The sequence below is a fragment of the Grammomys surdaster genome, unplaced genomic scaffold (genome assembly GCF_004785775.1).
Source record: "Grammomys surdaster isolate TR1022 unplaced genomic scaffold, NIH_TR_1.0 242, whole genome shotgun sequence".
In the NCBI taxonomy this organism is placed as follows: domain Eukaryota; kingdom Metazoa; phylum Chordata; class Mammalia; order Rodentia; family Muridae; genus Grammomys; species Grammomys surdaster.
Window position 1 is genome coordinate 8,732,802 of NW_021604687.1, and position 26,471 is coordinate 8,759,272.

General features: G+C 40.6%; 1 protein-coding gene across 5 annotated transcripts in view; it reads left to right on the forward strand.

Annotated features, from left to right (window-relative positions):
- The window catches only part of Rbm33 (RNA binding motif protein 33), a 101,971-nt gene that overhangs the window by 20,397 nt on the left and 55,103 nt on the right, over positions 1-26,471 (forward strand). For 3 of the 5 annotated variants that reach the window (XM_028774640.1, XM_028774641.1, XM_028774643.1), the window contains exons 4-9: positions 2,820-2,896; positions 4,838-5,150; positions 8,261-8,380; positions 14,911-15,082; positions 20,783-20,991; positions 24,189-24,474. In XM_028774640.1, coding sequence (XP_028630473.1) covers positions 2,820-2,896; positions 4,838-5,150; positions 8,261-8,380; positions 14,911-15,082; positions 20,783-20,991; positions 24,189-24,474 — 1,177 coding nt within the window. The remainder of the gene's footprint in view (positions 1-2,819; positions 2,897-4,837; positions 5,151-8,260; positions 8,381-14,910; positions 15,083-20,782; positions 20,992-24,188; positions 24,475-26,471) is intronic. The other 2 variants (XM_028774642.1, XM_028774644.1) reach the window with 1 other exon arrangement.

Sequence of the window (26,471 nt, forward strand, 5' to 3'; positions counted from 1 at the left end):
TTACTCCAAGGTATGTATTTACTTCAGACTCTTCAGAGAAAACAAAAATGTGTAAGGAAGAAGAGAGAACAGAGAATGGTATAATTTGTTCTGGTGGGGCTTTACCTAGCACCATCAGTGCTTAGTTAGAGGTAATCTTGCTTCAACTTTACTTATTCAATCTGACTGCCTAGGTTATTTTGACGGGCACTTCAGATAAGTTGTTTTGGGGATCTTTGGAAGTCTTGTCAGGGGCCAGTTCTGGTTTCAGGATATGGGCATTTCAAGATTCTTTATGTTGCCAAGTCACATCCTGGAAATGTTTTTTTTTTTTTTATAATTATTTTGTGTATATGTGTATACTGTAGTTGTCTTCAGACACACCAGAAAGTGCATCAGATCCCATTACAGCTGGTAATGAGTTACCATGTGGTTTCTGGAAATTGAACTCAGGACCTATGGTAGAGCAGTCAGTGCTTTTAACTGCTAAGCCATCTCTCCAGCCCCAGAAATGTTTGATTAGCTTTTGTTCCTAGTAGCAGTCTTCATCTTGGTATCCTTCATCTCAAATTCCAAAGATATGATCCTGCTTTTAAAAAAGAATCTTTGTCAGTGTGACTGATGTTAATGATTACTGGTTGTTTAGTTCATACTTGATTTCTGATATGATTGAACCTTTCTTAAGGTTTTTGTTATGAAGTTTATTGCTCATGTCTGAGACTGGACTAGATGTCTTAACACTGCTTTCCACCAGAACTAGTGAAATATATAGAGGTATGCATTTGAGTGACATTTAGGCCCTTGTGACAGAGTGCAGAGCATCTGGGGCCAGGTTTAAATATGTTGAAAGGCAAGACTGCAATCTGAGGAAGGAAGAGGATGGTTGAGGGGGAGCCAGGCTGCTGTTTTAAGTTCTTCCATCCATTTTACTTTGACAACACCTCATATCTGGACAGGTTGGTACACCAAGGGGTCTATGGTGATTTGAATATGCTTGGCCCAGGAAGTGGCACTGTTGGAGGTGTGGCTTTGTTAGAGGAAGTGTTTCACTGTGGGGGTGGGCTTTAAGACCCTACTTCTTGGGGTTTGAGTGACAGCTCAGTGGTTAAGAGCACTGACTACTCTTCCAGAGATCCTGAGTTCAGTTCCCAGCAACTACATGGTGGCTCACAACCATCTGTAATGGGATCTCATGCCCTCTTCTGGTGTGTCTGAAGACAGCTACAGTGTACTCACATAAAATAAATAAATCTTAAAAAAAAAAAAAAAGACCCTAATTTTAGCTGCCTAGAAGCCAGTCTTCTCTTGTTTGCCTTTGGAACAAGATTTAGAATTTTCAGCTCCTCATGCACCATGCCTGCCTGGATGCTGCCATGCTCCTGCCTTGATGATAATGGACTGAAGCTCTGAACCTGTAAGCCAGCCCCAATTAAATGTTGTCCTGTATTAGAGTTTCCTTGGTCATAGTGTCTGTTCACAGCAGCAAAACCATAAGACAGGGTCTCTGTCATAAATGCCAGTGTTTGAGGATCCTTTTGTCCTCATTTTAAAAACACTGCTGTCCTATTGAAAGTCCTCATTCTTAGGAGTTTTGGAGGGGAGTTTTTTCTTTTCTCTTGGGAAGATGGGGCAGAGGATTTTTGTAAGCTGCCACTCTGTGTGCCTTGTTGTTTGGGACCATTGCGTCTTACTATTTTCTTTACTGTTTGGATGGCTGATTATATCACTAAAGAAGATTTGTTTTATATAGATCTGTTTATTATAGATCTATCCTGCTGTGTTGGAAGCATAGCTTTGGGTAGCTTATTTGACTGTTGAGATAGATAAGGTGTTTTGAGCTAATATATTTTCCTAGAATTATTTTTGACTATTGCATGTAGTGTAATAAAAAATACACAGTTACGTTTAACCAATTTTACAAGCTGTAGATGTCAGACGCTTATTGTTTCATTTAAGAAGTAAAAAATCAAATCACTTTTTCTTTTTTCACTTAAAGTTGTGTGTGTGTGTGTGTGTGTGTGTGTGTGTGTGTGTGTGTTTGCCTGCCTTTTGGAAGGATATGCCCATTTTAGGCTTAGGAATACTATTAGTAGAGGAAGAACGTTGAACCACCCCTCTGTCTAGAATATTGATACACGTTTAACCCAGCCTAGAATTTAGAACTCTAGCAGATCACTCTGATGCCTCTGCATACTAATGAGATGGGTGACAGACAACATTGGAAGACCTGAGCTGTTTTTCGTATTTTAATGTCATCTGTTTGGGAAAGCTGAAGTTATGTTTCTAGTTGGTTTAATTTCTGATCCAATGACTTTAAAAATAGTTTGTATCAGATTTGTATCTCTTATCTTGTTTAAAACTTCAGATTTTTGTTTCTGTCATTGTTAGTCATTTTAAGGCTACCATTCTTTTTGTAGCTGACCTTCAGTTTACAGAGATCTGCCTGCCTGTGCCTCCACGTGCTAGGATTAAAGACATTGTGTCATTGTGCCAGGCTACACAGCCATTCTTGTTTATTTTGGTTAAGGAGAAATTGTTAAATTCCCTTCCAGGGATGTCTTACTTAGTAACCTTTTTCTTTTATGTTAGAATTATAATGTGACCATTATGCTTGCTTGATACCTACTGGTCAGTGGCATTAAAAGTTTCTCAGGAGTTAGCCAGTAGGTTGTATGTGGGCTCTCCAGATTCTCTATGGCAGTGCCAGACTGAGCAAACCTAGATGGCAAGAGGTTGAGCAGTAGGAGGTTAGAAACAACCCTCTCAGGGTAAGCTTGTGCTTGGTAACAAGTCTTCTTACCGAACTGACACAGATTAATTAGATTTCTTCTTTTAATTAGAATCAGTCGGATTTGTCAGATGAAGAGCTGAATGATGATCTTTTACAGAGTGATAACGAAGATGAAGAAAATTTCAGGTATTCAATATTAACTCATTAAAACTGGAGCATATTTAACTAAATGGATGAGAATTGTTTATATATTTTATAATTATAATGAGTAGTTGGATAATGTGGTATTGAACTTATTCTGAATGAGGTATTGTTGTATTCTGATGTGGAAGCCATATAGATTGTTCCCATAAATAGATCACTGGCTTAAAGTCACGCATACCTTTCAGAGCAGGCGTGAAAGCTCAGTGCTGTCTGCTTGGAGTGGAGTGGAGTGGAGTGGCTCTGAGTTGATGCAGGCAACTACAATTGGATGTTGCTGTTTTGGTTTTCCTTTACCACTCTGGAGAAGTACTTAGAAATACTCATTTTTCTGTTTTAGGAGGAAACATGGGAAAAATATACACATCCTTCTGGGTTATAAATGTGATTGCAGATACATCATATGAAGGCCGTAGATTTGAAACCTGTTTTTTTCACATGGTTTGTGACTAAAAGTATACTTATTCTACTAGCAAGATGCATTTGCCAGTTCTCTTCTTTGATATCACGAATTGTATTTAGATCTTTTGAGTGAAGTTGACCTTGAAATTTATCTTTGGAGTTTGGCCACATGTTTGAAGTCTATGGTATGCTCAGTTTTGCTGTATAGGCTACTTACTGTGAGCACAGATTTACTTTGTGGTCTTGAATCTGAAATCTCATGTGTGTGCGCGTGTGTGTGTACATATTTAGCTTAATTAAAAAATTGTATACAGTATTTTGTCTAAATGCATGTCTGTGTAGCATTTGTGTGTCTTCTGAGACCAGAAGAGGGTATCAGAACCTCTAAAGCTGGAGATACAGATGGTTGTGAGCAGCCATATGGGTACTGGGACTTGAACTTGGGTCCCCCAGAAGAATAAGCCAGTGTTCTTAACAGCTGAACCCTGTCTCCAGCCCCTGCATTTGAACTCTTACTTTGAAATGTTTGCACTTTAGTAGGTAGTGATAACAATTAACGTATAATATGGGTTTTGTGGCTTTAAGACCCTTTGCTCTCTTATGAAGAAATTGCTAGTTTGTTGAGTTTAGTTTTTTGATACAAGGATCGTATTGTATTGTAGGCTATTCAGACTCATGTCAATCCTCCAGTGTCAGCATCCTGAGTGCTGGGTTTATAGATGAGCCACCACAGCTGGTGGTGTATCTTTATTTTTTTAAAATATATTTGTGATTAGCATTTATTTGAATGTTAAGATGTACTTCTACACAGATATTTAATGTTTTGATTTTCTAAAGAAGAGCTTATAATTTACATCATTACAGCTTTGAGGGGGAGGGGGTGACCAGATTGTTCCCACCATTCTATCTCTGGTTACTGGAGAAATGGCTCGGCAGTTAAGTGCACTTGGACTCTCCATTTGTTTTCTAGCATCTGTATCAGCACTTACAATTAATTATCTGTAGTTCCACTTTTAGGGGATCCTGTGCTATCTTCTGGCCTATGGGCACCAGGCATACATGCAATGCATGTACATACAGGCAGTCACACAAACCAAAGATAAATGTAAATGAATCTTAAAAATAATTCTATGCTTTTTCTGAGTATAGAGTAGTACTCTTGTTTTCTGTTAGCAGTTCTACCAGGCAGAGTCCGACTGTTCCATTTTATAAAAGATGGAATATATAGATGGAATTGCAAAGTGTTTAGTTTTAGCCTTGGATGTTTCTAAACCAGACCAACTTCTTCATCTGGCTGACTTCATTTTTTTAGTCAGATAACAGAGCTAACACGTGAAGATGTTGTCTGCATTGTGGGTCAGTGGCCCTGGGCTACTTGAAATCTAATGCAGTTGTGTTTTACAGATTGTTAGAGTGCACTCACCCAGTGGGCTGTTTTGTTTCCCATGATTCTCATAACTCACTTAGGCAATGATTTAGCTTTGAGCCTCCTCAGTGTGTCTTTCATTGTGTTTTGTCATCTAGTTCTCAGGGTGTCACCATCAGTCTGAATACCACCTCTGGCATAGTTACATCATTTGAGCTGTCTGACAACACCAATGACCAATCTGGAGAACAGGAGTCTGAGTATGAACAAGGAGACGATGAGCTAGCGTACCACAAACCAGAGGAACAAGAACTGTATACTCAGGAGTACCCAGAAGAAGGACAGTATGAAGGCCATGACGCAGAATTGACAGAAGACCAAATAGAATATGGGGATGAGCCAGAGGAGGAGCAGCTGTACAGTGATGAAGTGTTGGACATCGAAATCAATGAACCTTTAGATGAATTTACAGTGAGTCTTTTCTCTTTTGAATGGCCAAAGATAACATGGCTTCCTGCACGTAGGTTTCTAGACTGATTTGAAATCTATTTACCTCCCATGGGAAGGAGAGAAATTAGACCTTATTATCACTGTCTGCCAGTTTCTTTATCTGAGCTATGACAAAGTTTGTGTTGACAGCTTGTTTGGCCACTGGTAATGCTCCTTTGTCATTCGGGAAAGCTGCAAAGAATTGTGACCTTGAGGATTGCACCCTGAGGAAGAAAACAGCTTTGTGTGGTGGAGGCACACTGTCAATGTTAGAAGTACTTAATGCAGAGCTTTTATCCAGGCTTAAGACAAGATCTGATAAAGTCCTTCTAAGGTGAAAAGATTATTGACCTGCTAAAGACATCTTTAAGGTGCTAATATTCCACAGTGATTGATGTCCTGTCTTCATTCATCCCTTTCTTACTGAGAACTGTCTAAACATGAATAAAGAGGTTGGGGTTAGTTTAGAAAATGTCACATATAATTTGTTATCTATCTGTAATCAGCAAGCTGGTCTTCATTTCAGAAAGATTCCTTTAGTAGGTAGTGTTTATTTTTATTAAACACCAGGAAAGAATTGGTTACTGGTGGCAGATTAGTCGTCTGTCCTAATGATATATTATCAGAAGAGGTTTGTGTTTTAAAAAAGCACCAGTGACTTTCATGCTGGAAAGATGTTATTGCTGCATTGTGCAGTGCCTAAGGGTTTCATTTCATTGGGGTTTCATGTAGGCAGAGTGGACAAGGGGTGTGTTAGAAGCCTTGTTGGTGGAGTAGCACCCTTGATTGTGGTACCATCATTTAGTGTGTGCTTGCATTTGAGGACATTAGTCAACAGCTAACGAGTCTTGGTCTTTTATGTAATGTAACAGCCTGCTTTACTAGGGGTTGATGTTACAGAGCCTGAAAATACTTAGTCATGACTGGGCTTTGGTGTCTGAGGAAGTCAAGGCTTGTTCTTCCGAAAGCATGTGTAGTTAGTTTGTGATCAGTAGAGTCATGAAACAGCATCATGGAGCCTGCTGTCTATGGTCCTGTATGATTGATGTGTTTTAGTAATCAGCCCTTGAGTAGATAGTGTCTTCTGATACTGCTTGCTTATGTGGGACACTGTAATTTAAACAGCTTGTTTAACCCAAGGTCTTTCAAAAATGTGCTGTTTTCTTCTAGTGTTTGACTACTACTACTCATTTGTAACATTAGCTGTTCATTTCTTTAGTCCTCTACTCTTTAAATAGTCAGCACATCTTTACTAATTGTAATTCATATAAATATTGTTGAACCATAAAAAGCATGGAATAGAGGAAGTACTCACACAGAGCAGAAAGTGTGGATAGAGTGAGCTTGCTCAGCCACTTACTCAGTTCTTGGGGACTTGTAAGAGAGAACTTGTAGTCAGTGAGAAAATTTCCTCTTATGTATGTCTTTGTCTGACTTAGGACCACATAAAGTCCCAGGAATAATACAAAATCTGTTTAAATAATTTAGCATACTGTGGTCTAAGATTTAGGTACTGAAAAGAATAAAATACTTAAATTGAAACGCTTATAGAACTCTTACATGAAAATCAATGGCTTTTTTTCAGAATTAAAAAAAAAAATCCCTCAGAAATTTAGTGTCATTTAGAAATTCTGAATATGCTAGTATTTCATACCTGAATGTTCTGTGACCAGTAGTGGCCTACCTTACTGTGTCTGGTGTTGGAGCCAAAGCTATCATCTTCTCTCTTCATGGATACCACAGTTACTGTGTCAGAAGTGACTGACTGCTCTGGGTAGGAAGAAATCAGAGTTAAGCTGTGGAGTGCTTTGCTCCTGTCCAGCAGTTACGATCTTGTCTCAGACTATCCCTGATGTGCATAGTGCCACTAGACCAGTAAACACAGGAATAGATTGTGTCCCCGTGTACCTTACAGGTATGCAGTTTGAGTGGTTTAAACTGGTTTCTTGTCCTAGTCAGGATTTGTTGACCTGTTCTTCAAATCCAGAATTAACTCTGAAATGTGATCCCATAAGCATGGGCTTTCTGTGAGAGCCTACCCTCAAAACCAAAACCAAAACCATGCCTTTGGTGCAGAACTGGCTACAGCGTCCATAAGACCACACTTTGTAACTGGAAGGAATACTGCCACATGGGAAGAGTGGGAGATCCCGGGATGTTGGGAGACTGCTTAGCAGTGTTCAGTGAGTTTTGCAGGCACCGTTGTTGATGAGTGTGATTGCATTTTACCATCTGTACTCTGGAACTGTTGCTCAGTAGCTAACAGAATAGTATTTGTTGGTGACATTAAAGTATATTCACTGTCAAATTAGTATTGAATGAGATTTTATAAAACGTTGTTTTAAAATCATGTTCACATTTACCATTTGTGTAAAGAATAGCAGACTGTTCCATTGTGGATTTGGCTGAAATATTGGTTTGATGAGATGTTAACAGTTTTTGTGCAAAGTGGAATACACTCTCAGGATCATCTTGAGAAGCAGAAGGGTCAGTTCTTCCCACCTTACTACTTGTAGGCAATGCCAGTATCAGTCTGTTTTCTTTGGCAGTGTGGTATTCTCTGGTCACCTTGTCTTCTACCTTGCCTGAACTCAGAAGGGACAAGTTTAAGTGTGCCTACTGATAAGTCCTTTCCATTTCATCCAAAAGCTCACCCAAGAGAAAGAAAGGCTTGATGAAGAATCCACTGTAGTGTGATGTGTGAAAAACACTTTGTCAAACCATCCCATTCCTGCTTTTGCTGTTGGCCTCAGGTTGTTGATGAGGGACATAGAAACCAGCTTCTGCTGCCACCAACTCCTCAGTGAGCACACAAGCCTGGGTCTTGTAAGGCTTTTTTCCTTTGGGCAGATGTGAGAACTGCTCATGTGGAGCTTGGCTATGAAGCCGAGGCATTGTGGCTCTCACCACTGGAGCAGCATGTATGCTTGGTTTGCATGACTGTAGAGGAAGCTCCTTTGCTATGTGCTCAGTCAGGGTATCCCCACAGTAGAATGTCTTAAAATAACTCTGCATGAATCGTACATAAAAAGTGGTTGAAAACAACCAAAAGCTTTGTGAGAAAACTGTTTCTTCTCTTTAATGGCCATTAGGATGAAGAGTACTTGCAGGCTTATGGTGGGCAGCAAGGGCTCCAAGTGCGGGAAGACTGTGAGGCTGAAGATGACTTAGACGAGATTACCGAGTCCCGGGTTGCTTCTGAGACCCACGAGGTACTTGTTCAACTTCTACAGTGTTTTGAGATTCTTTCCTTCCAGTTAAAATGAGTACCTAGTCAAAAAATAAAAAGTATTAGTGAAAAGTTGATGCCTCTCTGAACTGTGTACGTTATAGTAGAAGCCCAAACCTGGGCCCAGAGAAGTGAGTTTTGGTGCCTGGCACTTGTGAAAAGTGTGTGCTCTGGAGTGGTCGTGCTTGCTTGCTTGTTTGTTTGTTTATCTGTTTTTTTTTTAAATTATTATTGCATGTGTATGGGGTGTGTGTGTGTGTGTGTGTGTGTTTAGTTTATCATGCTGGCACAGGGCTGATTTTTAAAAGTGTTATGTCACTGCTTTGAAATCAGTGCTAATTATTTTAATTAGTTAATATTAGCTAATTTGCATCATTATTCCAGAAACAATGCAAAGTTACCTGTTTTAGGTTCTGTCTTAAGTGCTGAAACAGGGATGATGTGAGTTTCTGCCCCCAAGGGACTTTTGTAGGCTAATGTAGGAAGGAAGGTACTGAAAATCACTGTTGTGCACAGCAGAAAATGATAGCTCCCAGGGGAGAGGATCAGACACGAGTACTGAAGGGTCCTGTCAGGGAGTGTCCGTGTCTCAGACTCTTGTAGAAGAATGACCTTTTAAGTACTCTTGAAAGAAGAGTGGCCTCTGGTAATTCTGAGCTCCTGTCTCACTGAGAACTGGTAGCTACTGTGTCTAGGTCTGAAACAGGCCATAAAACTTTCTTATCCCTGGGATAAAATGTTAAAACTTAACATTTTTCCTTCCTCTAGTACTTTTCTTAATATTCTTTCCTGCTTGCCAGAGAATATATCCACTGAAGCCACCTAGCACTCTGTAAGGGTAGGTGTAAAACAGAAGCCTTTCTCTAAGCTGAATTTGAGTTTTCTTTTTGAACTTTGTGTCTCTCTCTTTGAAATAAATTAAAAATACTGAGAAAAACTAAGGCTAGTGTAAAGAGACTCTTCACCCCAATTGTATGGTTGTAGAAGAAGGTATCTAATCAGGGAACCATAGCAAAGTAGACCCAGCACAGGCAGCCTGGTTGCCTAAAATGTTCAGTATCATTCTACCCAGCACATGGGGACCCAGCTTAGTCAGGCCTGCAAGGACACTTGAGAAAGAAATCAAGACGACCTGAAAGCAGGAAGTATAGCACTTGTAAGGCTGCCAAGGAGATGGTCAAAGGTTGTCAGGGAAACAATTTCTGTGCATATATCATATGTCCGCATGGGATAAGCAAATGAGCTATAAGCTCATGAAAATATATTCAATAAGGTAAGCATTAAAACCTATTTTAATACTGACAAAACCAAGACTACTGGAAGATGTCGTCTTTTTAGATGGGGGACCTGCAGTAGAAATGACACATTTCTCCTGTGTCTGTTTTCTGCGTAGTGGTGAGCCTGTCACTGCTTGTCCTTTGTTGTTGTATCTCTAGTCAGGTGTGCTTGTGCACCTGATGACCTTGAAAGAAAGGGGCTTCCAGGACAGTCTTCCAGGGCAGGTCTATGTTGTATGAATAGAGGTCCCACATGCGAGGATCCATCCTTAAGTACTGTTCCCTCTGATCACAGAGCCCTCGGCAAGCAGGGCCTCAGGGAAGTGCCACTGCTGGGGAGATGACTCGTGACTCAGCCCAGTTCTACCAAGTCTTGATCTTTTCACATCTTCCATGATTATGTGGCAGGCTACTTTGCCAGCTTTCAGGAGTATAATCCACAACCTCACTGTCCTTGAAGGCTCATCAGCCCTGAAGCGTGTTGTCCTTTAATTCAACACTTCTACTTTAATGAGTTTATTTAAAGGGATAATATAATCTAAGATGGATTCAAAGCCCTAGAACATGTGTATGTTGACAATGTCAAAATTTCGATAAGTCACATAGTGGCCCCCATAGGATTTCAACTGATGAGGTCATAGGAGTTGCTGGTGGGGTTAGAATGTTTTCATGTAAGCTAAAGTTAATAAAATAAGATATCCTCATAAAATATCTCGGAAAGGAGTAAAGCCAGACTCAGGGCCTTAAAGCAATTCATTGTTATTTTAACAATAATAGTTTTTTAAAACATCTGCATAAAAGGAATATTGTGTTCTTTCTGTTGGCAGCCCTCACAATGAATCTTGGTAATCTTGGTTTTCCACTGGCAAGAGATCTCACCCCAAACATCAGAGAGGGGTTCCTTTTCTGTTTCACAATTTTCTGTCCCGTAATTTCCCGTCTTTCTGTCTTACCTTATTCTCATTGATGAGGGGACAATCCTATTACCCTTCAGGAAAGCTCAACTTTTTAAAAAAATTTATTTATTTTATGAATATGAATATTCTGTCTGTATGCACACCTGCATGCCAGAAGAGGACATCAGATCCTATTGCAGATTGTTGTGAGCCACTGTGAAGTTGCTGGGAGTTGAACTCAGGACCTTGGGAAAAGCAGTCATCTCTCCAGTCCCCCTTAACTGCTGAGCCATTTCTTTAGCGCCCCCCCCCCCAAAAAAATCCAATTTAGCTTAAAGGAAAGGCTCCTGTTTATACCCAGCACCCACAGAGCAAAGATCTGAGTAGTCATTTCAAGTCCTGCGCAATTAGACACCTTCTACACCTGTACAACCGGGCGAAGAGTCTTTTTCACTTGTTTTTTTCTTCTTTAATTTATTTCAAAGAGTGAGAGTAAGGTGCAAAAAGAAAAGTAAAATTTAGTTTAAGGGAAAGGTTCCTGTTTTACACCCAGCAGTCAGAGAAAAGATTGGAATAGTCTCTTAAAACCCTGATATTAACAGACAGTGCAAATAGACAGTGTCTCCCTGGCCTTTCCTCTTCCCCTTCCCCTCCCCTTCAAGTCCTGGCTTTGCAGAGGCTAGCACTACTGTTTCTCCTACCTTCCTCAATTTGACTAAACTAGAAGTTCATCTTGATATCTCCCTGCTCCCTGATCTGTTTGCTGTGGTATAAACCTAGAATCTGAGGCAGGTTGAACAAGGGCTGTACCACTGAGCTACAACCCATATAATCACATAGGCATTGATAGAATAGTTGAAGTAGATTAGCATGTGTTAGTGTTTTGTTTGTTTAGGTATTAACAAATGGTTTTCCAAAGTGATTGTCATTTTATACCCTTCCTCTGGTTGAGAATCCTTACTGTTGCTCCTCATTTGGTACCAGTTTCTTTCTTCAGCCCTTCAGTGGCTGCTTCATTGTGGGTTTTGTTTGCTTCTCTGATAGCTAATGATTCTGAGCATTGTTCATATAATCTTTTGGCCTTTATGTAGTTCATGGGTTTGGGTTTAGTAGCCTTTTCTTTAAAGTGGGTTGACTTATGTTTATATAAGCTACAGAATTTATAAGGTCTTCATTGGGATTATTATTTATATATTTATATTCCACATAGATAGTATGTTTTGTTTGTATATAGTTTATATTGTATGTTCTTAGTGTCTGTAATCTAGAGAGAGGTTGCTAGATAAGTGTCTGTATATTCTAGATATCAAATCCATAGGAGGATACATGGTTTATGAATTGTTTTCTAAACCTCTGATTACAGTGTTATTTTCTAAGATTTGTTTGTTTTTGCTTTGTTTTACATGACATTAGTCGTGTTCAGGGTGGTATGGGTATAAACAAATTTAAGTTTAAATTTTTTAATGGAAGTATATGGAAGTTTTGCTTGCATCCATGCTGCTGTGCCATGTGTGCAGTGCCTTTGAGGGCCAGAAGAGGCTCATCAGACCTCCTGGGATCCTCTGTTGAGCTATCCAGCCCTCACATTTAAATTTTGTAAGTAGAAAATAATTTGGATGATGTCCAAGTAATTTTGTGTCTTAAAAAAATTCAGACTATCCCATGACTGTGAAATTAATCCCTGCTCTTCTTCTGGAAGCTTTGTATTACTGGCTAGTGTTAGTTCAGAGGTAGAGGCTCCCTTATCTAATAGCATTTGAGGTATGAGAGTTATCATGGTTTTTAAGTAAAAATGCTTTTCCGACTATTTCACTGGTTTGCTGCTTAGTTTTCCTAGCAAATCACTGTAGTTTTTGTGTTGTTTGCTGGTTTTATTTACTGTCAGGCTCTTCTGCACCAGTTTGTTTTTGTAAAGTCTGTATGCCAGCACCACAGCAGGTTGCAGTAATGGAAAATGAAACCAGGTAGTGTAAATCCACCAACTTAAATTTTTTCTAAGGTTTTTTTCTGTCATGGATTTGTTAGTATCAACTAGAAGTCTGGCTAGGGGTTTGATGGAGATGGCCATATATCTCTAGGTTTAAAGTGTATGTTTAGCTGGGCGGTGGTGGCGCACGCCTTTAATCCCAGCACTTGGGAGGCAGAGGCAGGCAGATTTCTGAGTTCGAGGCCAGCCTGGTCTACAGAGTGAGTTCCAGGACAGCCAGGGCTCCACAGAGAAACCCTGTCTCGAAAAACCAAAAATAAATAGAAAAGTGGATGTTTATTACTTTAAGATTTAATTTTTAAAGGTTTTACTTTTATACTCTTTGTGGAGAGAGAGAGAGAGAGGGAGAGGGAGAGGGAGAGGGAGAGGGAGAGAGAGAGAGAGAGAGAGAGAGAGAGAGAGAGAGAGAGAGCGCGACAGCGCGCGCGTGTGTATTTGGCTGTGTACATGACTGCAGGTATCTGTGCATACCAATAGAATGTATTGGACCTGTTAGTGCTGGAGTTACTGGTGGTTGTAAGTTACCTTCTGTGGGTGCTGAAAATTCAGTTCGGGTCCTTTGTGTGAATAGTCTGTAGTCTTAACCACTTAGCTACTATCTCTCCGACCTTCTCTTCCCCTAGTTAACATCTCAATAAATTATCTGTTAATGAAAACATCTTAATTTTTTTCTCTGTAATCAGAATCCTTTTTATTTATTTTGCCTTACTGACGTCCAGTGCAGGTACTATATACAGCAGAAAACTTGCTTCAAAGCTGATTTTCTTGCCATATTTTCTTAGTGCTAGGAAGAAGGCACCTTATTGTTCATCATTAACTTTTGCTCTCAGATTGAAGATGTTCTTTTTGGGTCTAGTTTGCTGGTGGTGATTTTTTAATGTACACCAAACTTTAGTAATCTTTTTGCATCTGTTGAAGTAATAATAATATGGTTATTATAACTGCTGCAATAAAGTTTTTGCTTTGGTAGATATAATTTCTTTTCTGTGGCCATATTACTGACATGGTCTGTAGATCCAGGAATTGACTTCCTTGGGAGCTTATTAGGAATGTGGACTCTCAGGCCCCACCCTGGGCCTCCCAGGTCAGAATCTGCTTCTGAAAAAGATTTCCAGCCATTGGTGTATATGTAGTGATATACAATGGTATATATCATTGGTGTGACACAGAGTAGTCTTGCCCGAGCATGTGGAGGCACAGCAGGGACTTTTTGACAATGGCATTTTGAGGCCTCATCATAGATGCTACTCATTCTGATTGCCTGTATGTACCCAATGATTCAGAAATCGTAGTATGACACTAGCAAGAATGTGGAATTCTGGTGCTGCAGAATTCTCCAGCATGCTGAACCTCAGAGCACTGAAAAGCCATAGGCATTAGACTGAAAGTCAGGTGTCAGTCTCCATGTTCAGCACTGAATTCCTGGATCTGTTTTCCCATTTGCACTACCTGTTATAGAGTCTGACTTGTAGTTAGCTTTCTGCTTTGAGAATATTTAGGACAGGAAATTAACAGTAATTTTCCATGGTTCTTGCTTCTTACATATTTTCTGACAATATATCTTTGTTTCTTTTAAGAGTAAAGAAAACTCTAATGATAATGAAGAGGCAAGCTGCATTTTTTACTCAGTGGTGGAAAATGTTTAAATGAGCCTTATGTGCCTGTGTTCATCTGCCAGTGGGCTACTGAGACTGATGATAGGGCCATAGAAGCTCAGAAAGAAGAATTGTATGAAAACATTGCTTTACGTTGGGTTAGCACTAGAGGAAAGTTTTGTAAGAGACTCTGCTAAAATAAAACCAGAATGGGTTTTGTCTCTTACTGGTTTCAGCACTAAGTCTGTGGTGAGTTAACACTATACAGGAAGAGTGAAGTAAGTAGGGAAGGGACAGGGGTAGTGACCACAAAACCCCAAACTGACAGGGACTGCTCTCCTGACAGATCAAATATGTGGTTAGGGACTGTGAACTCTTCAGCTTTACGTGGCTGAAGTTGCTATTACAGCTACCAGGTGAGTCCTGTGCTGTTAACTGTAGTGTTATCTCAGTGGTGGATTTACAGATGTTAGCCTACCTTGTAGTCATAGACAACTTAAGTTGTGTGGGACTTTGCTGTGGTCTGGATTAGATGTAAGGCAGCAGGGATATTTAACAGATGTCTGTGCTCAAGCAAGTGTGAGTAGCCGTAGTGGGGAGGTCCTCATGTATTAACTACAAGCAGGAGTAGTTTGAAGTTTTCCCCTATTGGAGTTGGCTTCAGGTTTCACATAGCCTTTTACCAAGAACTTTGAAATGTACGTACATTTTAAGTAACTATGGACTCACTCTTCCTCTTTGCTTCTGTCTGCACGTAGGGAGGAATGGAAGCCCTGGAACTCCAGAAAGACATAAAAGAAGAATCAGATGAAGAGGACGATGATGATGAAGAATCTGGACGATTACGTTTTAAAACTGAAAGGAAAGAAGGAACAATTATTAGGCTTTCAGATGTAACTAGAGAGAGAAGGAACATTCCAGAAACTTTGGGTAATTTTTGGTTTTGGCCTGTGGGTTAATTAATTAATTTTCTTTTCTTTTCTTTTTTTTCTTTTTTTTGGCCTGTTTCCTTGATCTTCATTTCCACTTCAGATCTCTCCATATTTTATTATGATTGATTGTTGGTGAGAGTGTATGGTATATGGGAAGCTGGTGCCCAGCTGTCCTATGTTCAACATTTTGCCAAACAAACACTTTTGGGTTATAAGTGTTTGAGTAAAATATTTAAAAGTATGTATTTATTTTTTTAGTTGTTTTATTTTGGAGTGTATGACCTAAAGCTCCTCCCGTGTGTGTTCTTGACTGTACTGAGGTAGTGGCAGGAATGCTTGGCAGTGGTGCTGGCTCTCCTCAGCTGGACTGTGCCCCTCAGGTAGCCAGCACTAAATCTTGCCTATATTTATTTTATTTTGCACTTGTAATGTCCTTCTAGCCATCCTTTTGGGTTTTCTCTGCCTGGTGTTCTTGGCTGTTCAGTGACTAGTTAGTTAATAGAGATCATTAACTGAATGTTAAGCTCCTCCCACTGCAGCCCTTTCTCAGACTGTGGCTGGCTGAGAGCATTAGCCCCACCCCTCTGTACAGTCTGTGTCCTTTCCCACTGATAATTGGGTTCATATTGGAGTGTCACAGTCACCCCAGGGACAGGGAGTGTTGCTTAGTGGTAGAAGAAGTATCTGACTAGAGTGACCTGGGGCTTTTGAGAGCAGTGTTGGGACCACTACCTGTCATTTTGAGTCTTCAGTCCCATGCATTGCCCAGGAAGATTGTATTTTCAGTGTGTTCCCAGGTTCTGCCTGGACTTTAGAAGAACAGGAACCACCAGAGTGTGGCTTTCTAAAGAGGAAGACAAAGCTCATAGGACATCAGGGTCTACCTGCCTTTCTATTTTCGTCTAGATAAAAATAAAGGTCAAGGCCTCATTGCTTTGATGGTCTGTCTGTCTGTCTGTCACTCCCTCTCCCCCTCCCCTTCCCTTTCCCTTCCCCCTCCCCTGTCCTCTCCTCTCTCATCTCCCTGTGTGTGAATGTGTGTTTTGTTTTTTAATTTTTTAAAAATTTTATATTGGTGTGTCTGTGAGGGTGTCAGATCCTCTGGAATTGGAATTACAGACAGTTATGAGCTTCCATGTGGGTGCTGGGAATTGAACCCAGATCCTCTGGAAGAACAGTCAGTGCTTTTAACTGCTGAACCATCTCTCTAGCCATACTTTATTGTTTTAAAACACCATTGTTTGTGGTTTATATTAGTTATTGTTTTATTGCTATGACCAAATGCCATGACCAGAAGGAACTTATAAAAAATGTATTATTACGCTTATAGTTTCAGAGGCTTTGAGTTTGTTATGGCATAGCAAAGGTATGGTAGCAGGAATTGTTACTTGATCCACAAGTCGGGGGTGGGGGGGACAACACAGACACTGGGAATGGTGTGAGTGTTCAGAAATCCTGCCCAGAGTGACATATCTTTTCCAAAAAGGCCACACCTACTAGTCCTTCCCAAATAGTTCCACCAACTGGGACAAACATTCAAATATATGAGCCTATGTGCCTTGGCATTCAAAGCTTGGGGCTTTACACCTTGGCTAGGAACAGCGAGGGAATGAAGAAAAGATAGACAAACATAGTGAAACTGGGAGCCTAGCTAGTCTGTATAGGAGAGCAGTCTTGGGTTACAAACATCTGGGAGGAAGAAGAAGCTGCTAGTCTTTGCCCACACTGACCAGTTGTTCATAATTGGACTCCCAACTCCACAGAAAGCTTTTCCATTCCTCTTGAGCCTGGTCTATAGGGTGTAACGATTCATGCCAATTTCCCATGGGGCAGTTGGCCTTGGAGTTCTTAAAATGATGAAATAACACATTCCTTCAGGTCTTCACTTACTTGGGGTTCCCCCACTCCCTAAGCTATAAGGGCTGTTCTCATTCAAACCACAACACACTTGTTTTTACTACTAAAGATGAGCAAGCAGCATGCATCTTTCAGGGGCATATACAGATTCTCCAGGTGAACACGAAGCTGCCCTCATCCACTAACACAGATGCAACCCACCACAGTTACTCAAATTCATTATAGCTCTTTCTGAGGATGTGAGCATGGCTGTTCTGGAATGTTCCACTTGCCTGTATTCATATTTCAGTTTGGTCCATCTTCTTTTTTTTTTTTTTTTTAAAGGACTGTTGCTTCCTTCCCTTCTTTTCAGAGTCATGTATACTTTCATTTTTTTTGAAAGCTGTCAAATCTGTTTTCTTTTCAAGATACCTAATAGCTATAACCAGTCTTCTCCAGAGACAAAGGCTAGGAGGGGTGTTTTGTTATGAACAGGTCACATCCCTGGAAATGGGGAGGAGAGGCCTTAGAGTCCTTAGGAGCAGTCCTACAAGGGAAAACAATTGGATAATGTATTTTTCCTCTAAAAAGGACTAAGTGCATTTTTGTAGAATGTGGTAATTTGGCTAGGTAATTGAACAAAAGAAAAATGTTAAAAGTTCTTTTTTCTTTATCTAGAGTTCTAATATAAGGAACCATAATGTTTTAAAAGTTTACTAGTAACTTCTTTCCAAGTTGAGTCATTCTTAATATATATACACAAAGGATGTTACCACTCTTCAGAAGACTGATTTCCTGAGAGAAGGAGCTTCCTAATAGGACTTGTACCTTCCCAGACAATGGACATATAGAAGGTTCAGTGAGGAAGACGGTGCCACAGCCTTTGAGAGCTGGAAGTTTACTCGAGTGTTACCTGTAGCCTTGGTTTTGTGTCCCTAGTCCCAAGATGAAGTTTATTGGATTGTAAAGCAGTTTTCTGCTTTTATACTGAGATGAATGTGTTTCTTTTAGAGTTCCTATGTTCTCTAGTGATGCATAGTTTTTGAATATTTGATTATTTTGTTTTCTTTTTGTCATTTTGTTTACAAATAAAAACTTATAAAAATTAGATTTATTTTATTTTGTGTGTTTTGAATGTTTGCCCGAAATAAATGTGCATTTATCATGAGTGTGGAGCTCAGAAAGGGGGCCCGGATCCTCTGAAACTGGAATTAAGGGTGTTTATGAATGGTTGTGTAGGTGTTGGTCATTGAACTTGGATCCCCTGGAAAAGCAACCAGTGTTAATTCATGAGCCAACTCCACAACCCACAAATAACAACTTACTCCTTTAGTGATAGATAGTTTTGGTTAATCTTGAGAATCAGTTGCTGTGGTACTTCTCATTTCTGAGTCTGAAAGCTTGTGTGTGAAGTGATCTTTTTGAGATCTAGAATGATGGTGTTTAATCACTGAGACACATGATGTTGTCTCAGGTATGAAGAGCGCTGTATCATACACATGACCCTCTCTGTTAAAGAGCAAAATCTTACTTGTTGATTGGGATATTTACTTCAGGCTGGGTTAAAAGTAGGATTTGGGGGTAAGGCATTCTTATTTAGTTGGTTAGCCCTTTTCACTGTCAGGATTTTTTCCGCAAGTTAAACCTTACAGAAATATATTTAAGTGGTGCTTTTCTCCACTTTCCCAAGGATATCATCCAACTGTGAATTCAGAACATAAAATCATTTTGTGCAGAGGAAGCCACAGACATAGGTGGTAGTTCTCTGGTAGAGCCCAGTTGAGCTAGACTGTGTGTGTAAAGAATTGGTTTATTGTATATGAAAATGCCAGGGCATGCTCAACATAAAGGATACTTTGACCTGTTTTTCTCTAGACTCGGCCTACAAGTGAAGAGCAATGGCTTCTCTTGCTCCAGGAAGCAGAGTTGGACTTGGAGTGGTTTTGGAAAGCAGCATGGCTGTGAGGGAAAGTGTTTTTTAAAGCTAAGCTTCCTAGTCAGTCTCTGAATTTTGTGTTCAACCTCACTGGCACATACATCGCATTAAATTACTTGTTATTACTTTGTCTTAACTGCTTGGCAAGCCTTACATCTTGGCTATTGAACTAGTACCCTGGCTGTTTCATTGGAGACTAAAGACCTGTGGGAAGAGCCCTTAGATCCGGTGACAGTTGGTGGGTGGTAATGCTAGTAGTAGCCACATTCTTAACTGTTTTATACTATGGCTCTTGTTTTAAAACTTTGGGGGTTCAGTTTTTTTTTTTTTTTTGATGTTTGCCATTTTTATTTTGCCAAACTGTGTACCATAAGTATATATTCATTTCTAATTGCTCTCTAATTATCTGGATGCAAATATGTTGTTGCTAGAAATAGTGTAGTATGATTGTAGTTGCTTTATGATATATCCCTTTAGGAGTTGGACATAGTTCAGGAAACACTGATGGGGAAATTAACATTTCAGTTGAAGTTACAAATGTAATTTCTATCCTGTCATATTTTGGTGACCTTTTGTGACAGCTTGTCTCAATTGGTGGAGAGCATTTTTTCTTGCTGATTAAAGATGTCATTTGAAACCATTTTATTACTGAGGATAGTAAAATTAATCTTGACACTCAGAACCACTAGAAAAATAATTGCTGATTCACTGCATAAAATGTGTGTGTGAAGCAATAATGTAGTCAAGATTAGAATAAAAATCTATCCTGGTTAAAAGATTATTATGTTTTCTTTCCAAGGGTTTATATTCATTTGAATGAGAGGGGATTCCATATCAATATTTCCAAGAAAATGAATCATAGCTTAGAGATTTTTTAGTCTGATGTGTCAAAGTAGACTTCAGTGATACTTTACTGCTCTCAGTGGAGAAGGAAGGCTTACGATAGTGTTTGGTGATAGTTTGAGAAAATGCATGTTTACTAATATAGGCTGTACTACTATGTGGTAGTATTACTACTAAATAGTATTATTTTAGACACTACTGTAAAATGAAGGGGCCCTATATGGATGAAAGGGCTCCCTTAGACCCTTAGGATAATGTGTGGTTGGAAGATTTTTTAGGGTCTGTGCCATGTTCATTGCACTGTGAAACATAGGAACATAAATAGACTTTGCAGGAAGCTCCTGCAGTGCTTCAAGTTGCCAGCTTTTATTTATTTATTTATTTATTTATTTATTTATTTATTTTGGCATGGCTTTCTTCTCATTTGACAAGGTCTCTGTAGCTGGCTGCATGGACACATGATGTCTTTTTACAGCATGACATATATGCTAATGAATGTAACAGTTTAAAGCAAAATGCAGTTAATGACTGTCCCATTCAGGAGATATTCTTAATGATTTGACTTCAGAAGGGTCAGTACTGACTTTGATTTATGTCAGAAAACTTGGGATTTTTTGGGGTTTGTTTGTGTGTTTGTTTCCTCCAGATTCTGTGTCACTGCACATTAGTGGCATTTTCTTGAGTTTTTTTGTTTGTTTGTTTTTGTTGTTGTTTGTTTTTGGTTTTTGAAACAGGGTTTCTCTGTGTAGCCCTGGCTGTCCTGCAACTCACTCTGTAGATCAAACTGACCTCAGATTCGTGTAGATTCACCTGCCTCTGCCTCCTGAGTGCTGGGACTAAAGGCATGCACCACTGTGCCCGGCTAGTGGCATTCTCTTTCTGGCCTCACTGGAGCAGTTTTCTCCTCTACTGTAATGGTCTGTGTAATGGTCTGTGAACATTGGCTACCTTTTTTTACTAAATCTACACTGAAAATGAAAGCACTTAAGATTGATAGATGATACTTGTATTAGAGGTTGGTACTCTCTCCACAGATGTGTGTAGTGTGGGCTGTACTTAACACCCGTACATCTTTTTACATAGAGCTTTCTGCAGAAGCCAAAGCTGCATTGCTTGAGTTTGAAGAAAGAGAGCGACAGCATAAGCAGGGGCGCTATGGCTCCCGTCGGGGAGGAAGGCGAGGAGGCTCTCTGATGTGCCGTGGAATGGGAGACCAGAGGCGAGACAACAACGAGAGGGGAAGGATGAAGGAGCACAGGCCTGCCCTGCTTCCTACACAGCCGCCTGTTGTGGTAATTATGGTGTTATAATGCAGTACTGACAGTTTTAGAACAGTGGAAGTGTATCCTGTAATTCACACAGTTCACACTCGCCTTCTCTGAAGTGACACTGAACAGTAGGAGATATGGCTGAGGCTTCTCAATTTTCGTTTGTGGTAAGATTTTATTTGTAGACTGAGGATTGGGTCCTTTCATTATTTGGTAGTTAAAAATCCATCTCAACACTTCCCTGCTTTTCTTCCCTATATCAGTGAGGCCTTCTTAAGTATGCTGCTGAGATATGCTGATGTTAACATAGGTGATTGTTTTATAAACTTTTTCTATAGGTTTTCTCCTCAATAGCACTTTTTCTTAATTATGATATCTTTTTAAAACATTCATAACTTGAGACTGAATTATGCAGTTAACCTTGGATAAATTTCTTCTGGGAGGTCTCAGAAGATAGGAGTCCTGGTATTTTGTCCTTTTGCAAGCTAAAGGTAAACTTCATGGTTTTCTCGTTTGGAAGACAGTGTTAGGAAGAAACTTGATGTAAGCTATGCCCCTAGTGTATACCACATACCCTCTAAGGCTTGCAGCCTGCACTTGGCTTCTGTTAACAGTGTTTCAGATACCAACCATTGGTGAAGTGATGAAGTAGAAAGGGTGGTTGGTGGCCTTGCGTGAGAATCTAGTTTAATGTGCCCCAAGGGAAGAGGGAAAGGTGGGTGATAGCACTTGAAAGTTTAATACATTGCAATTGTTTGGTTCTCCATCAAGGTTAACAAGTTATGCCCCAGACTAGTTTTTCATCAACATGAGTGCCTATTTACCAGTGAGAAGGAAAATAGAGAGCAGGTGGGAGATAACCTTTAACAGCTAGTCAAAACGCAAAGGTAACCTGTATCTTGACAGGGTAGCTGTGTCTTTAGATGCTGGTGTGATTGACCACCTGGTGGGTTGTATAGCCACCAAACCCTCTGACCAGCCATGCACTTGGCAGCCTTGTCTTTCCAAACTGGGCTATCATGTCAGTGAGGTTGCCCATGGTGTCCCTTCCCAAGCCACAGAAGTGCTTGATCCTGTTTACTTCTCATGAAGAATGGATCTGTCCCCTTGCCTGTTCACCTCCATATCGTCGGAGGAATGTTCTTGGGTCTTGTTTCTTGATCTTGTTCTTGAGTCTTGTTTCTTGATCTGGGCTCTCTGGGTTCTGTTCTTCTTGAAGAGGACTTCACTCTTAGTGAACTCTCATTTTGGGTGCTTGTCTTATGGCTCATACCCCAGAATCTGAGGTGTCACATGACTTCCTTTCTCTTTTGGGCTGCTTTGCTTTCTTTCCCTCCTACCTCTCACACTGACATGCTGTGTGAAGATTGTACCATGCGGTAACATCTCCACCATGTCATGTTACCATGTCTTTGGTAGGAATATTTGCAGTAGTTGTGTTTCTCCTGATCTCTCTCAGGGTTTGTGCTCTCCTTTCAGGAGAAATCAGCTGTGGGAAGCCAGCCTCTCTAAAGCACCCAGCTAGAGTATCTGGTGGAGTCCAGGCCAGTGCAGAATTTTCTACTCAGCTGAGGCCCTCCAGGTTAATGAGTATTGACAGTAGGAGGGTAACATTATTAAATCAGGGGCTTATAGCATCCAGCAGAAACCAATCAGGGATGTTGAGGTATTTCTAGTTTAGCTTTTTCTTCATTAATGAACTTCCCATGGCTGAAGAAACAGCTTTCTCTTTCACACTGTAGGTATTTTAGGTATTTTTCTATCATGAGATAAACAATAGTAAGACCTACTATTAAACAGTTTGTTATTCTCAGTATTAGCCATTACGTGATGACATGACTTAGCTATTCTCAATAACAATGGATTGATTTTTTTTATTCTTGGGCAGTGTGTTCTTCTCTTCCCTTCTTGTCAGAAAGTTGGGGGGGGGCATTCCACCCCCAGACAAACATACTTGTATCTGAAATGGGGAGGACACTGCCCCCCTCCCCAATTTCAGTGCCAGCCTCTCTCAATAAGCTCAAACAACATGCAGCCTTTTCCAGTTCACACTTGCATGCATAAAAGTAATGATTAGCATGCCCTGGATTCTAGGTTTATTGATTTCTGAATCTTTGGAGAAGTCCTTTCTTGGGAAAGATAGCCAGCCGAGGCCATATACAATTTAATTTTAATCTTAACTTTAATCTTACTGTTTCTCTGAAGTCTTTCGTCAGACTGTGGTTGTTCTTCTATTTGCCTTTTGCCATGGCCTGTCACAGGCCTGGGCCTGTTTTCATCTCGTCCATTTCACACTATGAACAGTCAGTCACTTTTCTAGAAAGGACATCATTGGGGCTTCCTCACCATGCATGTTGTATCTTTCACTTGGAATGCAGAGACCCTCTATAATTGGGCATGATCCCATGGAAAAGGACTAATTAGACAGCTGAATTACAAGTGTTTTGACTGCTAATTAGCAGTAGAGTTGATTTGATTAGTGATTAAAAGCAAAACTCTGGGAATCAGATTGTCTGACTCCAACTCACTTTCTGGTCCTGTCAGGCATGGGCTTGCTGCTTCCAGTACAACCTTTCAATGGGGACTTGAGACATGGGTCTGTAGGGAATTGCAGGGCTACTTTAGGTTTCTTGGCTACTTCAAGTTGTACTTCTATTTGTTTGTTTATTGACCCTCTCTATACATGGTCTATGCCCCCCCCCAAACTAAACAGGAAGTCCTTTTGCCTATTTTTCTCCATTCATAGTCTATCACTCTCTCTACGATGCTTCTCTTTTCTCCAATGGAGGCTTGGCCCAGATACCACTTTCTCAAAGTATCTTCTCGGAACAGCTCTACGTAGCCCTGATGCTTTCTTAATGGCAAGTTTCTAGTGATTGCTTCTGTCTGCCTTCTATCCCCTTGAGGAGAGGCAGAACTAACTATGCTTAGAGGCTATGGGTATCTTTGCTCTTTATGAGCAGTTTGTTTCCTGGGCAGAATTTACTTCTTCACAATGCATGCTGTGTGGGCTATCATTTCTTCTCTCTTTGCCGTGGACTGGCTGAGTTGCGTGACATTTTGTAAGTTTATTGCTCATCCTGTGTACAAAGTTTATGTACAAGTTTTTACTGTAAGCTTATATCTAAGAAGTTAACTGGTGTAAGCTTTTAGCACATCAGCATTGCTTTTGTATTCTAAATGTTGATTTCTGTAAATTTTTTTCTTTTGGTGGTTTTCAGGCTCACTCTCCAAGATTAATCCCTCCTCCACAGCCGCAGCCTCCTCCTCCACCACCACCACCACCTCAGCAACAGCCAATCAGAAGTCTGTTCCAGCAGCAGCAGCTGCAGCCTCTACTCCCCTTACAACACCCGCATCACCCCTCTCCTCCTCAGGGAGTGCACATGTCCCCCCAGATTGAGACTCCAAGGATGATGCTGACCCCTCCCCCAGTGACCCCTCAGCAGCCCAAGAACATCCACATCAACCCACACTTCAAGGGGACCGTGGTAACCCCTGTTCAAGGTGCGTGTTCTTTTCTGGTATGGTTCATTCACAAAGCCACCCCAGTAGCAGCTAGATTCATGTTCAGGTCTGTGAGGAGTCACAGACACAGTGTAGCTTGTACTGTAACTTTGAAGAAACTCCTTTCTTCAAAATGTCTGTCTGTCTTTGTGACTGAATGGAATATACTGTGCCAGTCTCAATGTGAGGCACAACCTGAAGATAGTTGTTGAAGTCTCTGAATGCTTTTTTCATATGTCTCATGGCAAGGATGTTGGAAGTGACAGCTGTTCTCCTTAGGTCATACATGGTGTGCCTCTTTAGTTTGTGTTACCTGGCACGGAAGAACCAGGTTATCTTTTCTTTATTGCTATAACAGAAGAGGTGTTGGAGCTGGAAGCTGTTATATGTAGCTTCTTGAAACACTTGCTTCTCTCTCTCTATTCCACCTGTTCTAGGCAACTTGGCTTTGTTGGAGAGCAGAGCAGACCAGAGTTCTGTTCATGTTCTTGCTTCTTCATGGGCAGAGGCAGACTGTCAGTACCCAAGGTTGGGAATAGGCCTTGTGTGGCATATGAAATGCAGATGAAGAGGGAAAGTAGAACAGTGTTGGGAGTGTGAAGTGGAAACTTGAAAGTTCTTTGGAGAGTCAGTTGTGTTGGATGGTGTTTTGTTGGGGCACACAGGTGAAGGAGTGTTTTCCTGAAGTGGATACAGGTAAAGACTAAGGCAGACTCGTGAAGGAACATTTTGCTGAAGCAGACCCAGGAGAGAGGATGTTCTGCTAAAGCAAGCATGTTGAGAGGACACGTGATGAAGGACTCTTTGGTAATGTTACACATGTATTGGTCTGCCTTACATTGCATTGGTTGGGACTACATAGAGAGAAGCACGCCAAAACACTCTGGTGATGTGCTTCCACGGACTCGGACTGATTGGCAGCGTGATATAGCTGAGACAGATGTACGTGCTGAGGCAAGACCATGCCGACACGTGATGTTTGGAGGGTATAAATAGGACTCTACAGAAAGTGATGGAGGCTGAGCTAGGCTTGCTGATAGAGCTAGCTGTACAGTGCTTGTTGGTCTTTCTTCTTTGCTGATCTTCACTGTGCTGAGAGAGAGGCACAGGCGAGAACTTTCCGTGATGTCTCTCTGGCTCTTTCCTGCTGACTTGTGCTGAGACTGAGGCCTGGCTCTTCCTGCTTGGTCATACCACCCCTGCTGCTAACCTGACTACTAAACTGGACTGCTGATATTTTCGTGAGGTATTGTGAGTGGATTGAGTTGCCACTGCTGACCTGTGAACTGAATTACCCATTTCCAGACAACACAGATGGGACTTGCTCCCAAGAACCATTTCTAAACAGGTCCACGTCCCCCGTATCCTTTAGTTTCTGCTACCTCTGGTGGATAGTGGGCTAAAAGGGAGGTTAAAGTATTTAAGACCCATCATTAAAAACAAGCGTTGGAAAAAATTAAAGTTACAGGAACGCATACAGTTATCTAGGGGTTCATTGAGTTGGTTGTTAGTTCTAGGGACATTCAGAATGAGTCATTGAAGATGGTCACAACTCTTGGAGAGGTACACAGTAAAAGGGGATGTTGATACTGAGCACAGGTCTTGGGTTTGAAGTAATTAAGAGTGACAAACACCTTGTGTTTAGCAAAAGGAGAGAAGTGATACAGAGTCCCCTCTGTGTGGGCCAATATAAGGACTTAGTTTTTCCTGGGAGGAGTTGCCTGGGTTATGGTATATTAATCTGGGGCAAAAAGGAATTTTTGTTCTCACATAGCTGAAACTGGTCATTTGGTAATAGAATGCATTTCTAGTCATTGTGCTTCTGTTTATGTATCATTTTAATGCTCTATTACTATTTTTTTGCTAATGACATCCTACTATTTGATCCTTATACTGTGTAAATGATGTTAGACCAAACAACTTGTAGTGATTCTCTTACCTGAGTTAAAAATGGGCTACTGTGGAGACAACTGGAAACATCAGCAGCATGTTTGGCC